The following is a 13,200-nucleotide window of genomic DNA, read 5'->3' on the forward strand; positions in this document are numbered from 1 at the left end:
ACCCTAGTAAGAGAAGAGCTTGCACCAGCAGAGGAGGAAGAGCAGGCGGAAACCCAAGGGAGGAAGCCTGCCTGGCCAAGGGGCTCCCTCCCCAGATGACACCCTCACTCTCCCCGAGACAAGAAAAGAGTGCATCTCTACATAGGCCAGCCCCAGGCAGGGGAGATCCTAGACATCAGGAAAGAGAAGTCCCAAGTCCGCAGTTTCCCAGCCCGGCTCCCGGCAAGGCCGACCGGAAGCAGAGGCCTGGACGCGGCTGGGAGGGCTGCGAGGCCTCCTGGGGGTCCCAGGGCAAGGGAAACGGGCCAGGCCTACCGGGATCACCCAGTGGCCAGGGCGCGTCACTAGAGCTCCGGACTCTGTCCTCTAGGCAGTGAAGGGGCGGCCTGGACTCTGGGGCTCAGCTGAAGGGAGCGGTTCCGGGTGGAAAGCTCGGGGGCGGAGAGGGGCGGGGTAGAGGGTCTCCGCAGCCCAGGGTGTGCAGTGCGCCGGCTCGCACAAGAGGAAGGCAGGCATCTGGGACCAGGAGCGAGGGATCGGGGTCCGCGGTCCGGGCTCACCTCTCGGCGGGACGGCCGGGCCTCCATGTGCCTAAACTTGGACACCTTGAAGCGGTTCATGGCGTCTGGGACAGAGCGAGCGCAGCCTCGACGACTAGGGGCGTCAGCTCTCAGGTGCGCGGTAGGAAGCTACCCTGGACTCCCGCAGCTTCCAGCCCCACCCGCCCGTAGTTTGTGGAGGACACGCCCCGACATGCTGCCAACCAATAGGAAGCGTCTGCGGCCCATCTTGACACTCCCCCGCATGGCCCTTCTTCCGTGCGGACGCCGCCAGCCCCACCTCTCAGCCAATAGCTGTCCTGAGAAATCACGCCCTGATGCCTGAAGGACCACAGCGCCTGTAGGAGGTCACGTGAGCCGCAGCTGTCCTCCGGCTTTAGAGACCACACTTCTGTTGCCCTGGGATTAGACTTGCAGGACTCCTCCCTGAGGCTTTTCAATGACCTGTGTGCAGTCTGTGCCACTATCTACTTCCTCGAGTAGCAGGACAGAATTAACTAGACTAGAAACGGAGGACAAGCAGCTGGCCTCATAAACGTGAAGCAGAATCAAGAAGGCAGATTTTGTCACTCCAGGCCTTCCACGTGTTGGGTGGAGAGCTTGCAGCAAATCACTAAAGTCATTTACAGATAACTGGAAAGGACAAGCTGAAAAGAGATAAGGACTACTAAGAATTCTTTACCTAGATATCTCTCTCTCTCTCTCTCTCTCTCTCTCTCTCTCTCTCTCTCTCTTTCTCTCTCTCTTTTCCTCCTCTCTCTGTTTTTTGGTTTTTTGAGACGGGTTTTTTCTCTGTGTAGTGTTTACTGTCCCAGAACTAGCTCTGCAGACCAGGCTGGCCTCAAACTCAAGAGATCTGCCTGCTTCTGCCTCCTGAGGGTTGAGATTATAGATGTGTACCACCACCACCAGGATTGAGGCCAGCTAGGGTTACATAGTGAGTTGCAAGACAGACTAAGCTACTAAGTGAGCCCCATATCAAAACAGCCAAATTTTAAAAAAGGCTGCGGGGAGCAGGCTGGAAAGCTGACTCTGTGGGTAACTGTGCTTGCTATGCAAACGTGAGAATCTGAGTTAGAACTGTCGGATCCTCTGGCATTGGAGATACGGACAGTCGTGAGCTGTCATGTGGGTGTTGAGGATCAAACCTGGGTCTTCTGCAAAAACAAGTGTTCTTTTTTTTTTTGTTTTTGTTTCTCTGTAGCCTTGGAGCCTGTCCTGGAACTAGCTCTTGTAGACCAGGGTGGCCTCGAATTCACAAAGATCCACCTGTCTCTGCCTCCCGAGTGCTGGTATTAAAGGTGTGCACCACCATCACCCGGCTAGCTTTCTAGCTTTTATCTTCAATTATATACTCTAAATTTAAAGCTTAAGCATATACTTCTACACCTTCAGATACAAGCTTTCAGAGTTGTTTTTTAATAAACTGATGACATGACTACTCCAGAGTGTGCTGGACTTGTGAGGGGCTGAGAAGACACATAGAGACAGAGAGAAACATTGAAAATAGCAGGGTTATAAGAATGAGGAACTGGACCTGGAGAGATGGCTCAGGGGTTAAGAGCACTGGCTGCACTCAGGTCCTGAGTTCAATTCCCAGCAACCTGGTGGCTCACAAACATCTGTAATGAGATCTGGCGCCCTCTTCTGGTCTGTAGGCATAGAGGCAGACAGAACACTGAATACATAATAAGTCAATCTTAAAAAAAATGAGTAACTGGAGGAAGGGAAGTTCATGAGCTGCGGAGTTTAGGGTAGGGGAGGAGTGAGAAGGGCTAGGACGCTAGCATGGACTGTGAAATGTGTAACTGGTACTTGTGATACTGAGGGAGCCTGGAGGCACCACAGGGAGCCATGTGTCCCTTCTGCCAGTGATAGAGGGGAACAGGCTTCACAAGTTCCTGAGAAATGCTGGCTTAGTATCTGTTCTTATTTTATTGTTTTTGTTTTTGCTTTTTTGAGGCAAGGTTTCTCTGTGTAGCTCCGGCTGTCCTAGAACTTGCTCTATGGAAGAATTTGCTCTGTCTTAGAACACAGAGATCTGCCTGCCTCTGTCTCCCAAGCACTGGGATTATTGGTGTGAAACACCCACCAACGAGCTTGTTGGCTTTTATCTAACCACCAGAACTCCTCCTGTAGTCCAGGTTGAATCCATTTTTGGATATTTGCATAACCAAAAATGTCGTTGAAGTTTTTTGGATATTTGCACTGTCGTTGCAGTTTGAAGAATTGGAGTCTGCTTTGGACCTAACAATTTTTTCCTTTGTTTTCTGAGATAGGGTCTCCTGTAGCCCAGACTGTCTCGAATTTGCAATACAGCTGAACACGGTCTTGAGCTCCTGATCCCCCTACTTCTATCTCCCAGGTTGATGGTATTACATGTGTGTGCTACAATGTCAGGCAGCGTCTGACGCTCTTGCCACTTGGAACACCTCATCTGTAATTGTTGCACTGTTCATCAAAGTTCAGCTATGGATATTATATGGCTCAGGAAGTGTTATGGTAAGAAGATGGTGCCGTCCCGTAAGTGGCTCATGGGCCACGAGGGGCAGAGGCAGGGAGCTGCGTGACGAGTGAGAGAGCAGCAAGTCCCAGGCAGGGAGCCAGGTGGTGGGTGAGAGACAGAGACACGGACAGGTACACCATGCAGAGTCCAGTGGGTTATGGAGGAGACTGGAAAGAGGTAAGGGAAAAAGCAGAGGGAGGGAGGGAGGGAGGGAGGGAGGGAGGGAGAGAGAGAGAGAGAGAGAGAGAGAGAGAGAGAGAGAGAGAGAGAGAGAGAGAGAGAGAGAATGGAGGAAAGGGGAGAATGGAGAAAAAAGGGAAGGAAGCTCAGGCTGGAATCCTAAAATCAGCTTGCCTTAGCAGACATGGGAGGGAGTGGGCGGGGCCTGTCTCTTAAAGGGACAGGACAGACCATTACGGGAAGTTTAACTTTCTCCCCAATCCTTCCCTCCTCTCCAGCCCTAAACGTTTGAGAATCAGATCAAGGACACTGGAGTGCTTATAGCAGTGCTCCTATAGCTGGTAGCACTTATCAGTGTTACCTCATAAGAAGTCTGTTCCTGTGAAGTGAGTTTGCTTCCCTAGAGCGGGTCTGCGCTAACATATTCTAGAACGTGGGTAACTAAGTGCGTGATACATAACAGTCATTTACAATACTTTATGAAATTCTTGCTACAGGTTTGGAGAAGGCTAACGTACTTAAGACGGAGCTGAATGCTTCAAGTTCTGCTGCGACATAATCAGACACAAAAAACCTGCAACCGAAAACGGGGGTGGAGACTTTCTGAGAGAACACGCAATAAGATGTAATTTTCAGGGTCAAGGTAAATCAGCCGCAAGCAGTGCCGGAATCTGCGATACTGACGCCGCGTGGTCTGCTGGGATTTGTAGTTTCTTCCAGGACAAGGCCCGCTGGAAGATTACAACTGCTTTACATCACTCACAAGTAAAATGCAGCATTCAATCGTGCATCACAGAAATCCCAATACAAGGGAAACATACAAGATGACATCCTCGGAGCAAAGCACTTATACTCCAACCCTTTGGAGCCGACGGCCCGTACGCACTGCTCGCGCCCAGTCTGCTGCGGATGCCTCGCCTCCGGAAGACGCGACCGGCTTAGCGGCGCGCAGGCGCAGTGTCCCCGGGTCAAGATGGCTGCGCGGTGTTCTCCACGCTGGTTGCTGGTGGCGGTGGGAATCCCCCGGCTGCCGGCTGCAGCGGGGAGAGGGGCCCAGCAGCCCCGGGGCGGCGTAGTGGCAACATCACTGGCTCGCAAGCTGAGCATCTCTGCCTCCGGGCTTCCCATGAGCGGTCACGGCCCCCGGGCGCTGCTGACATTGAGACCGGGTGTCCGCCTCACAGGTGAGCGAGGCTTCCAGATCTCGAGTAGCGGCTCCTGGGACTAGAAAGGGCAAGTCGCCTCGCTCTGACTACCGGGGTAGCGGGATGGAGGTATCTTCCCGATCGAGAGAAGAATTGCAGGGGGCAGAGAGACCAAGGTGCGGGTTACCCAGAAGCCGTCGAGGGGAAAGAGCTGCGTGGAGCCGGAGGTGGTGAAACGCTCCGAAGGCCGTGAACCTTCACCTCTGTCAACATGCGCCTCTCTGTCCAGGCCGCTGCTCCCTTGCCCTATTCCTTCTCATTTTCTTCACTTTCTAGCTTGTGCTAGGCACCTAGAGATCTGGGGAGATGCAGGTGCTTGTCTTCACTAAGGTCAGAAAGTGTCATGAATTGACATTTCACAGTTTGCATCCCTAACATCACGTGATGTAAATGGAGCACACATCAGTCTTTTTTAGAATCCTATAATAATGCAGTCTAAAATTAATTGAACACTTAGTGTGTATGAAGTATGTTTTTCAGAATATTTCATGTAACAGGCATAGTTACCCTTCCCTTTTTTTTCCTCCCCGAGACAGGATTTCTCTGTAGCTTTGGAGCCTGTAGACCAGACTGTCCTTGAACTCACATAGATCCTCCTGCACTACCACCGCCTGGCTTACCCTTCCATTTTATGGAGAAACAGGCTTAGATGTTAAAGAACTCGAAAAAGTTACAGACCAAGAAAGTGGTAGTCTTGTCGTGGCACTTATTTTCTTTATTGCTGGAGAAAATACCCAATCAGTGTGCAGTAAGCCTTGAAGTGTTTTGGCCATGATCAGCAGATCAATCTTTCTCTTTAAAAAAAATATCTTAAGGGGGCTGGAGAGATGGCTCAGAGGTTAAGAGCACTGATTGCTCTTCTAGAGGTCCTGAGTTCAGTTCCCAGCAACCACATGGTGGCTCACAACCATCTATAATGAGATCTGGTGCCCTCTTCTGGCATACAAACATACATGGAAGGAATGTTGTATACATAATAAATAAATAAATCTAAAAAAAAAAATCTTAAGAATTATTTGAGTCTTATATATGGAACAAGAGCTAGTTTCAGGCAGTTAATGAGCTGCTATTCCTAGGGGCTAGGAATTGAGCTTGTGTCCTCTACAACAGTGGAATGTGTTCCTAACTGTTAAACCATCTCTCTAGCCCTCTAGCCTGTCTGGGAACTCACTCTGTAGACCAGGCTGGCCTCAAACTCACAGAGCTGGGACTGCTTCTGTCTCAGTGCTGGGATTAAAGGTGTGCACCCCCACCGCCTGGCCTCGTATTTCCTTATACTGTGTTTACCACTTCAGTGAGGATGAAGGAAGCAAGTATTGAACTCTTAGGGGTTTTTTTGTTTTGTTTTGTTTTGGTTTTTTGAGACAGGGTTTCTCTGTGGTTTGGAGCCTGTCCTGGAACTAGCTCTTGTAGACAAGGCTGGTCTCGAACTCACAGAGATCCGCCTGCCTCTGCCTCCCAAGTGCTGGGATTAAAGGCATGCGCCACCACTGCTTAGTTCTGTAGTGGTTCCAGGGACCACACGTAGACCTTGAAGTATTTTTTAAAATTGTGTCTTTGCTTGAGAGAGACATAGAGACATAGACAGGCACTACGTATTACTTCTATATGAAAACAGAACTAAAGAACTTCAGTTTGAGTTCGTTAAGTCAGCCCGTAGGCTACAGTGGACATACTTTATCTCAAGGGATTCCTTGTGGAAGTGGCATCCCTCCCTGTGTGTCCTGATACCACATCTAAGGTCATCGATTCTGTCCCGGAACTTTAATCTGTGCTCATTTCTCAAGCTTGGTTTATGAAATCAGATAACATAAAAATCTTCCAAGCAAAAGAAAACAGTAACTTGCTACTTACATTGGGGATTCTTGAAACAACATGGAAAATAATCCTGGGTTCACAAAAAGCAAGACATTTACTGGACATGTCTTGGATAAAGCAACAACAGAAACCAAAGAGTTAACTAAATAAGTTCTTCCTAATATTGTTAGCCATTGATGGCTTCAGGTTTTCAAAGACATCCACCTTGTATAGCCCCGTGGTTATCTACACAGTTTTACGTAAGTTCTCTGCTGCAGTTGTTGGAGCTGCTTTCACGGCCAAACTTCTGCCACTGATAGACTCATCCTCTAGGTAGTGGAAGGACTTGGAGGTTAACCAGCCAGGCTGCTATCAAGTAAAGAGGAGGCTGAATATAGGCTCACTAAGAATCTACCACCCAGCTGGCTGTGTTTTTGTTTTTAATTGGAAACAGGGTGTCATGTATTTTAGGCTGTCCTAAAACTTCCTATGTAGCTGTGAACTGAACTTCTGTCATCTGCTTCCTTTTCCCTGATGCTAGGATTATGGGCATGCTCATCATGCACCATTATGCTGAGTTTTTTCAGTGCTGGGAATCAAGCTCAGGGCCCTATGCATGCTTGGTAAGCAATGTATCTACTGAGCTATGTCCCCAAGTTGTGCCCTCATTTGAAGTTCATTGAGTTTGGCTTCTAGTATGCTGAAAACTGAACAGACCCTATAGCTGAGTCTTGTTTGATCTTTCACAGGTATTCCATAGTTGCTCGTTTATAATTTCCTCTTGTTGGACAAATTCCTAGACTGACTTTCTCGTTTCATTTCCAGGAACAAAAAGTTTCCCTTTTGTTTGTACTGCTTCCTTCCACACAAGCGCTTCTTTGGCCGAAGATTATTACCAGATATTAGGAGTGCCCCGAAATGCCAGCCGGAAAGATATCAGGAAAGCCTATCTTGAGGTCTGTATTGGTCTCAGATTGACTGACAAGTTTGTAGAAAGATTGCTGGTGATCTTTATATATATTTGTGTCTATTTTAATTTTTAAAATTGTGGTATGTGTCTGCGTATGGACATGTGTACAAGAATGTAGGTGTTCACAGAGGGCACTGGTTGCCAGGCGGTGGTGGCGCACACTTTAATCCCAGCACTCAGAAAGCAGAGGCAGGCCAATCTCTTGAGGTTGAGGCCAGCCTGGTCTATAGAGTTCCAGGACAGCCAAGGCTACACAGAGAAAACCCTGTCTCGAAAAACAAAAAACCAGAGGTATTGGATTCCCATGGGACTATAATTATAGGCAGCTGTGAACCATCTGCCATGCCTGGGATTTAAATTCAAATTTTCTGGGAAAGAAGTATGTGTTCTTAGCACTGATTGCTGTTCAGTCCATCTCTTCAGCCCAGATTGCTGTTGATCTTGTCTGGTCCCCATTGACTTGGTACGTAGCACACTTGGGCAGGTCACAAGCTGCTGATCCTGTGGAGTTATATGAGAAAAATAAAGTGTTGGGTGCGTTTGGTATACTATATTGTATCGGTTAATGCTGTTTTTTGTTTGTTAGTTGTTTTGTTTTTTTTAGTCAGGTTTTCCCCTGTAGCCCTGATTGTTCTCGAACTCACTCTGTAGACTAGGCTGACCTTGAACTCAGAGACCCTCCTGTCTCTGCCTTCCAAGTGCTGGGATTAAAGGTGTGGGCCATCATTCCCCAGCTAGTCAACTTTTTTTTAAGATTTAATTTCTGTGCATGTGTATTTGCCTAATGTATGTATGTGTACTGTATATATGCTTGGTGCCTTCTGAGGTCAAACGAGGGCATCAAATCTCTGGAAACTGGAGTTTTAGACAGTTGTGAGCTGTTATATGGGTTCTGGGAGCCAAATCCAGCTCTTTGCAAGAGTATTAAATGCTTTTCGTCCCTGAGCCATCTCTCCAGATCTTAGTTAACTATTTTTGAAAGATTTCTGGTAGATGAGAAATATAGATCTTTAAAAGAATGATTTCTTTTCAAGTTTTAAATCTTGTTTTAAGAATTAGTTGCACTGAGACTGGAAAGATGGCTCAGTGGGTAAGAGCATTGATTGCTCTTCTAGAGGTCCTGATTTCAATTCCCTGCAACATGGTGGCTCACAGCCATCTGTAATGAGATCTGGTGCCCTCTTCTGGTGTGCAGGCAGAACACTTCAAAATAAATAAATAATTAAATCTATCTTTAAAAAAAAAAAAGCCAGGTGGTGGTGGCACACACTTTTAACTCCAGCACTCTGGAGTCAGAGGCAGGTGAATCTCTGTGAGTTCAAGGACAGCCTGGTGTACAAGAGCAAGTCCTAGGCACCAAAGCTACAGAGAGTCATTGTCTCAAAATAAATAAATAAATAAAAATAAAAAAATGTTGCACTGGACAGTGGTGGCACATGCCTTTAATCCCAGCACTCGGGAGGCAGAGATAGCGGATTCTCAAGTTCAAGGTCAGCCTGGTCCTCAGAGTGAGTTCTAGAATAGCCAGGGCTATCCTGAGAAACCCTGTTTTGAAAACACACAAAAGAATTTTTTGCTCTCTTAAGAGAGACAAATGCTGTAAAGAGTCATAACTGCGGCAAGTATTTGGGTTCTGCTTTATATCTATAGTAATGTACTTTCTTCCCCCTTAGCTTGCCAAGAAGTATCACCCGGACTCAAACAAGGATGATCCCAAAGCCAAGGAAAAGTTTACCCAAGTGGCACGAGCATACGAGGTAAGGACTTGCCGTGTCATCTGGTTCAGTCTGTTCCTGCTGAAGTCTTATGCTAGTTCTGCTGAATTAGAATCTCAGTGAAGAAACAAGGTTGGTGAGATGGGTCAGTGGGTATATGGATCTGCTGCTAAATCTGATGACCTGAGTTCAATCTCCAGTACCCATATAGTGGACAGAGAGAAGCATCTTTCACAGATTGTCTCTGACTTCCACCTGAGTGCCATGACATTCAAATACTCACACATGTACACAAAATAAATAGATATAATTTTTTAAAAAAAGAAGACACCAGGAGTGGTGGTAAATCTGTAATTCTAGCAGTGGTGAGACTGAGGCAGGAGAATTTCTGCAAGTTTAAGGGCAGCCAGGCCTACACAGCCCATCTCAATACAAAACCAGGAACAGGGTTCATCTGTATCAGTGAAGCTCCTTGGGTAATTCATATTGATAGCTGATCTTGATACATCCCAGTTATACCTAGCCGTTATTTGGTAGCAATTTTAAAAGTAGAATATCATGCCGGGCGGTGGTGGCTCACGCCTTTAATCCCAGCACTTGGGAGGCAGGCGGATCTCTGTGAGTTCGAGACCAGCCTGGTCTACAAGAGCTAGTTCCAGGACAGGCTCCAAAACCACAGAGAAACCCTGTCTCGAAAAACCAAAAAAAAAAAAAAAAAAAAAAAGTAGGATATTATATAAAAATACAGAAAAACATGTCTGTGAAAGAGCCACTAACCAATTACGGAGTTATTGGAGAATGGCCATTTGTTTTAGTTAGGCTTTATTACTCCCTATGACCCTATGAGGCCATTTTCATTCTGGCCACCACACCATTCCTCTTGGACTTGATTGACTCTAGGGGGTTCTGCACATGTCAAGAGTTTCTATGTTCAAGGAACTAGGAGATGTCCACTTATAAAAAGAGTCACAACTCAGAGGTATGAAGGTTTTATCCCCTGCTAATCTGTGCTAGAGCCTTCTACAGAAGTAGAACTAATAGGATATATGTAGTCATAAGAGATTTATTAAATTAGCTCTTTAGATCAGCTGCAGGGGGGGCAGAGTGCTGTGGAGATGACTCATTAGTTAAGAGCATTGGCAGCTCTTCTAGAGGACTCAGGTTCAGTCCTAGCACCCACATGGCAGCTCACAACCACCTACAACACTCCAAGGTTTTTGCTTGCTTGCTTGCTTGCTTTCTTTCTTTCTTTCTTTCTTTCTTTCTTTCTTTCTTTCTTTCTTTTTATTATTATTATTATTATTTTTTTTTTTTTTGGTTTTTCGAGATGGGTTTCATTGTAGCTTTGGAGCCTGGAACTAGCTCTTGTAGATCAAGCTGGCCTTGAACTCACAGAGATCCACCTGCCTCTGCCTCCCAAGTGCTGGGATTAAAGGTGTGTGCCATCACCATCTGACTTATAATTTTAGTTTTAAGAGATCCAATGCCCTCTGCTGACTTCTGAGAGCATCAGGCACACAAGTGGTATGTAGACATACATGTAGACAAAGTACCCATACCCATAAAATAAAATATAAATTATTATTATGTTTCTCAAGACAGGGTTTTGTGGTTGTTGGGCTTTTGTTTGTTTTATTCTTTGGGGGCCCACCACCCAGCTCCCAAATAAAATAAATACACTGAGACTTATTCTTTCTTATGAAAGCCTGGCATTAGCCAGTTTCTAGCCAGTTTTTCTAACTTAAATTAACCTGTTTCTCTTCTATATTTTGCCTCTGGGCTATTTACCTTTTTTTATTTCTATATATGTCTTTCTTCCCTTCTTACTCCATGACTGGTTGTGTGGCTGGGTGACCAGCCCCTGATGTCCTCCTCTTCTCTTCTCTACCCCAGCCTGGATTTTTTTCCTATTTATTCTCTCTGCCTGGTAGCCCTGCCTATTTCTTTCTTCTGCCTTGCTATTGGCCATTCAGGTCTTTATTAATCAGGTGTTTTAGGCAGGCAAAGTAGCATAGCTTCACCGAGTTAAACGAAATCGTCATTAAACAAATATTCCATAGAATAAACAAATGTAGCATGTCTTAAGCTAATATTCCACAATATGTTTTCTCTGTGTAACTGCCCTGGCTGTCCTGGAACTCACTCTGTAGATAGGCTGACCTTGAACTCAGAGAAATCTGCCTGCCTCTGCTTCCTTAAAGACATGAGTCTTCATGCCAGGCTCATAAAAATTATTTGTAAAAAAGATCATCTGCTGAGGAGTACCACATTGACAACCTGTAGCTTGTAACATCAGAGAAACTGGTGGCTGCTCCGTGTAAGAAGCTGGAAGCCTTTGAATGGGAGGCCAGTGATAGCAGCCTGGTCTGGGGCTGCAAGCCTAAATAGCTGTCCTGGAACTAGCTCTTGTAGACCAAGCTGGCCTCGAAGTCACAGAGATCCACCTGCCTCTGCCTCTTGGGTGCTGGGATTAAAGGCATGCACCACCACTACTCAACTAATTTTTACATTTTTTTATTTTCCTGTTTTTATTGCCCTGAGGACTGAACCCAGGGCTGTATGCATGCTTAACAAATGCCGCACCACTGAGGTCCAATGTGATTTTGTTTTTTGTTGAAGCAGGGTATCACTGTGCAACCCAGACTATCTTCAAGCTCATCTCCTTGCTTTAACCTTCTGATTGGTGGGATTACAGGCATTCACCACTCACAATGCCTGGCTTTTGTAGAATGTTTTGCACATAAGACTGCTTAGTAAGGGGGTTGGAGAGAGGACTCAGCAGTTAAGAGCACTGACTGTTCTTCCAGAGGCCCTGATGGTGGCTCACAACCATCTGTTTTGAGATCTGATGCCCTCTTACGGTGTTCAGGCATACATGCAGGCAGAATGTTATAAACATAATAAATAATAATTTAAAAATAAAAAAAAAGACCACTTAGTAAACGTGATAGACTTACCTGGCGTGAGCTGTTGTCTGTGTGCCTGAGCCTTAGAAGACCCAGAAATGCCTGATTGCTGTGTCATCTTTCATTGTAGGTGTTGTCTGATGAAGCAGAGAGGAAGCGTTATGATACTTATGGCTCAGCTGGCTTTGATTCTGGAGCCAGCAGCTCTGGGCAGAGCCAGTGGAGAGGAGGGCCCTCTGTTGACCCGGAAGAGCTATTCAGGAAGATCTTTGGGGAGTTCTCGTCATCTCCTTTTGGAGATTTCCAGACTGTGTTTGATCAGCCTCAGGAAGTAAGTTCTTTCTTTATTTTTAAATTTATTTTTGTGTTTTTGAGAAAGGGTCTCACATCGTAGCCCTGGCTGTCCTGGAACTCACTATGACCAGGTTGACCTTGAACTCACAGAAATCTGCCTGCCTCTGCTTCCCAAGTGCTGGGATTAAAAGACGTGTGCCATCAAGTACAGTGTGCCTTATTTTAAATGATTAACTTTTAAGCAAAAGTGAGACAGTGTTTAGTTTCTGTTTCTCAGAAAGGCAATGGAATGATCCAGAGGCAGCCATTTGGCAGAAGAAATTTAGGAATATTTAGAAAAACCCTGTAGGTAGTAATGAAGGTGTACGTTGTGATGTTATTAACAGTCAGGTGGCATTGAAGGCTCTCAGACCCTCGGCAGAGTGATTTTATCTTAAGCAGCACTCTCCACCTGTGGGGCTGCCTGTCAGATATAGATTATGATTTATAACAGTAGCAAACTTACAGTCACGAGGTGGCAATGAAATAATTGTATGGTTGGAGTCTCCACAGCATGAGGAACTGTTCTAAAGGGTCACAGCATGAGGAAGGTTGAGAACACTGCCCTAGAACATCCCAGTTAGCCTGGGAAGCTCAGTCAGCCCAGCAGGAAGAGACTGCTGGCGAGATCTTCCAGAGCTCTGTCCTAATGAGACGCTGTCAGAGTCGAGGAAGGAAGTCACAGTTACGGACCATTCCAGCTTTTCGTTAGTACTGTTTTAATTCTGTTGCGGTAAGAACATACCTGAGACAGCTCTAAAGGTGGGGCTGTCGGGCGGCTCGGCAGGTGAAGAGCACACGCGCTCGTGCAGAGGACTCGAGTTCCAGGGATCCTGCTTTTGCTTCTCTTCTCCCTGGGCAGTAGGCACACATGTGGTGCACATACATAGAGGCAAAACAAAATAAAATCAAGTGGAAAGGTTTCTTTTGGCTTACAATTGTAGAGATTTGAATGAAGGGTCTGTTGGTCCCACTGTTTCAGGGCCTGGGTAAGGTCTTATATAATGGCGGGAATGTGGGAAAGCAGG

At 46.3% G+C, this 13,200-nt stretch overlaps 2 protein-coding genes across 4 annotated transcripts in view; one reads left to right on the forward strand and one right to left on the reverse strand.

Annotated features, from left to right (window-relative positions):
• Coro7 (coronin 7) overlaps window positions 1-743 on the reverse strand; it is a 53,751-nt gene extending 53,008 nt beyond the window's left edge. Inside the window, exon 1 of the mRNA XM_075941868.1 lies at window positions 561-743. Within this exon, the coding sequence (XP_075797983.1) occupies window positions 561-620 (60 nt within the window). The 5' untranslated portion in view covers window positions 621-743. The remainder of the gene's footprint in view (window positions 1-560) is intronic.
• Window positions 744-4,174: 3,431 nt separating this feature from the next.
• The window catches only part of Dnaja3 (DnaJ heat shock protein family (Hsp40) member A3), a 31,840-nt gene continuing 22,814 nt past the window's right edge, over window positions 4,175-13,200 (forward strand). For 2 of the 3 annotated variants that reach the window (XM_075941891.1, XM_075941890.1), the window contains exons 1-4: window positions 4,188-4,430; window positions 7,074-7,204; window positions 8,892-8,975; window positions 11,970-12,170. In XM_075941891.1, coding sequence (XP_075798006.1) covers window positions 4,220-4,430; window positions 7,074-7,204; window positions 8,892-8,975; window positions 11,970-12,170 — 627 coding nt within the window. In that variant the 5' untranslated portion in view covers window positions 4,188-4,219. Of the gene's footprint in view, window positions 4,431-7,073; window positions 7,205-8,891; window positions 8,976-11,969; window positions 12,171-13,200 lie in introns of all 3 variants that reach the window. The other variant, XM_075941892.1, reaches the window with a different exon arrangement.

The sequence above is a fragment of the Microtus pennsylvanicus genome, chromosome 11 (genome assembly GCF_037038515.1).
Source record: "Microtus pennsylvanicus isolate mMicPen1 chromosome 11, mMicPen1.hap1, whole genome shotgun sequence".
Lineage (NCBI taxonomy): Eukaryota > Metazoa > Chordata > Mammalia > Rodentia > Cricetidae > Microtus > Microtus pennsylvanicus.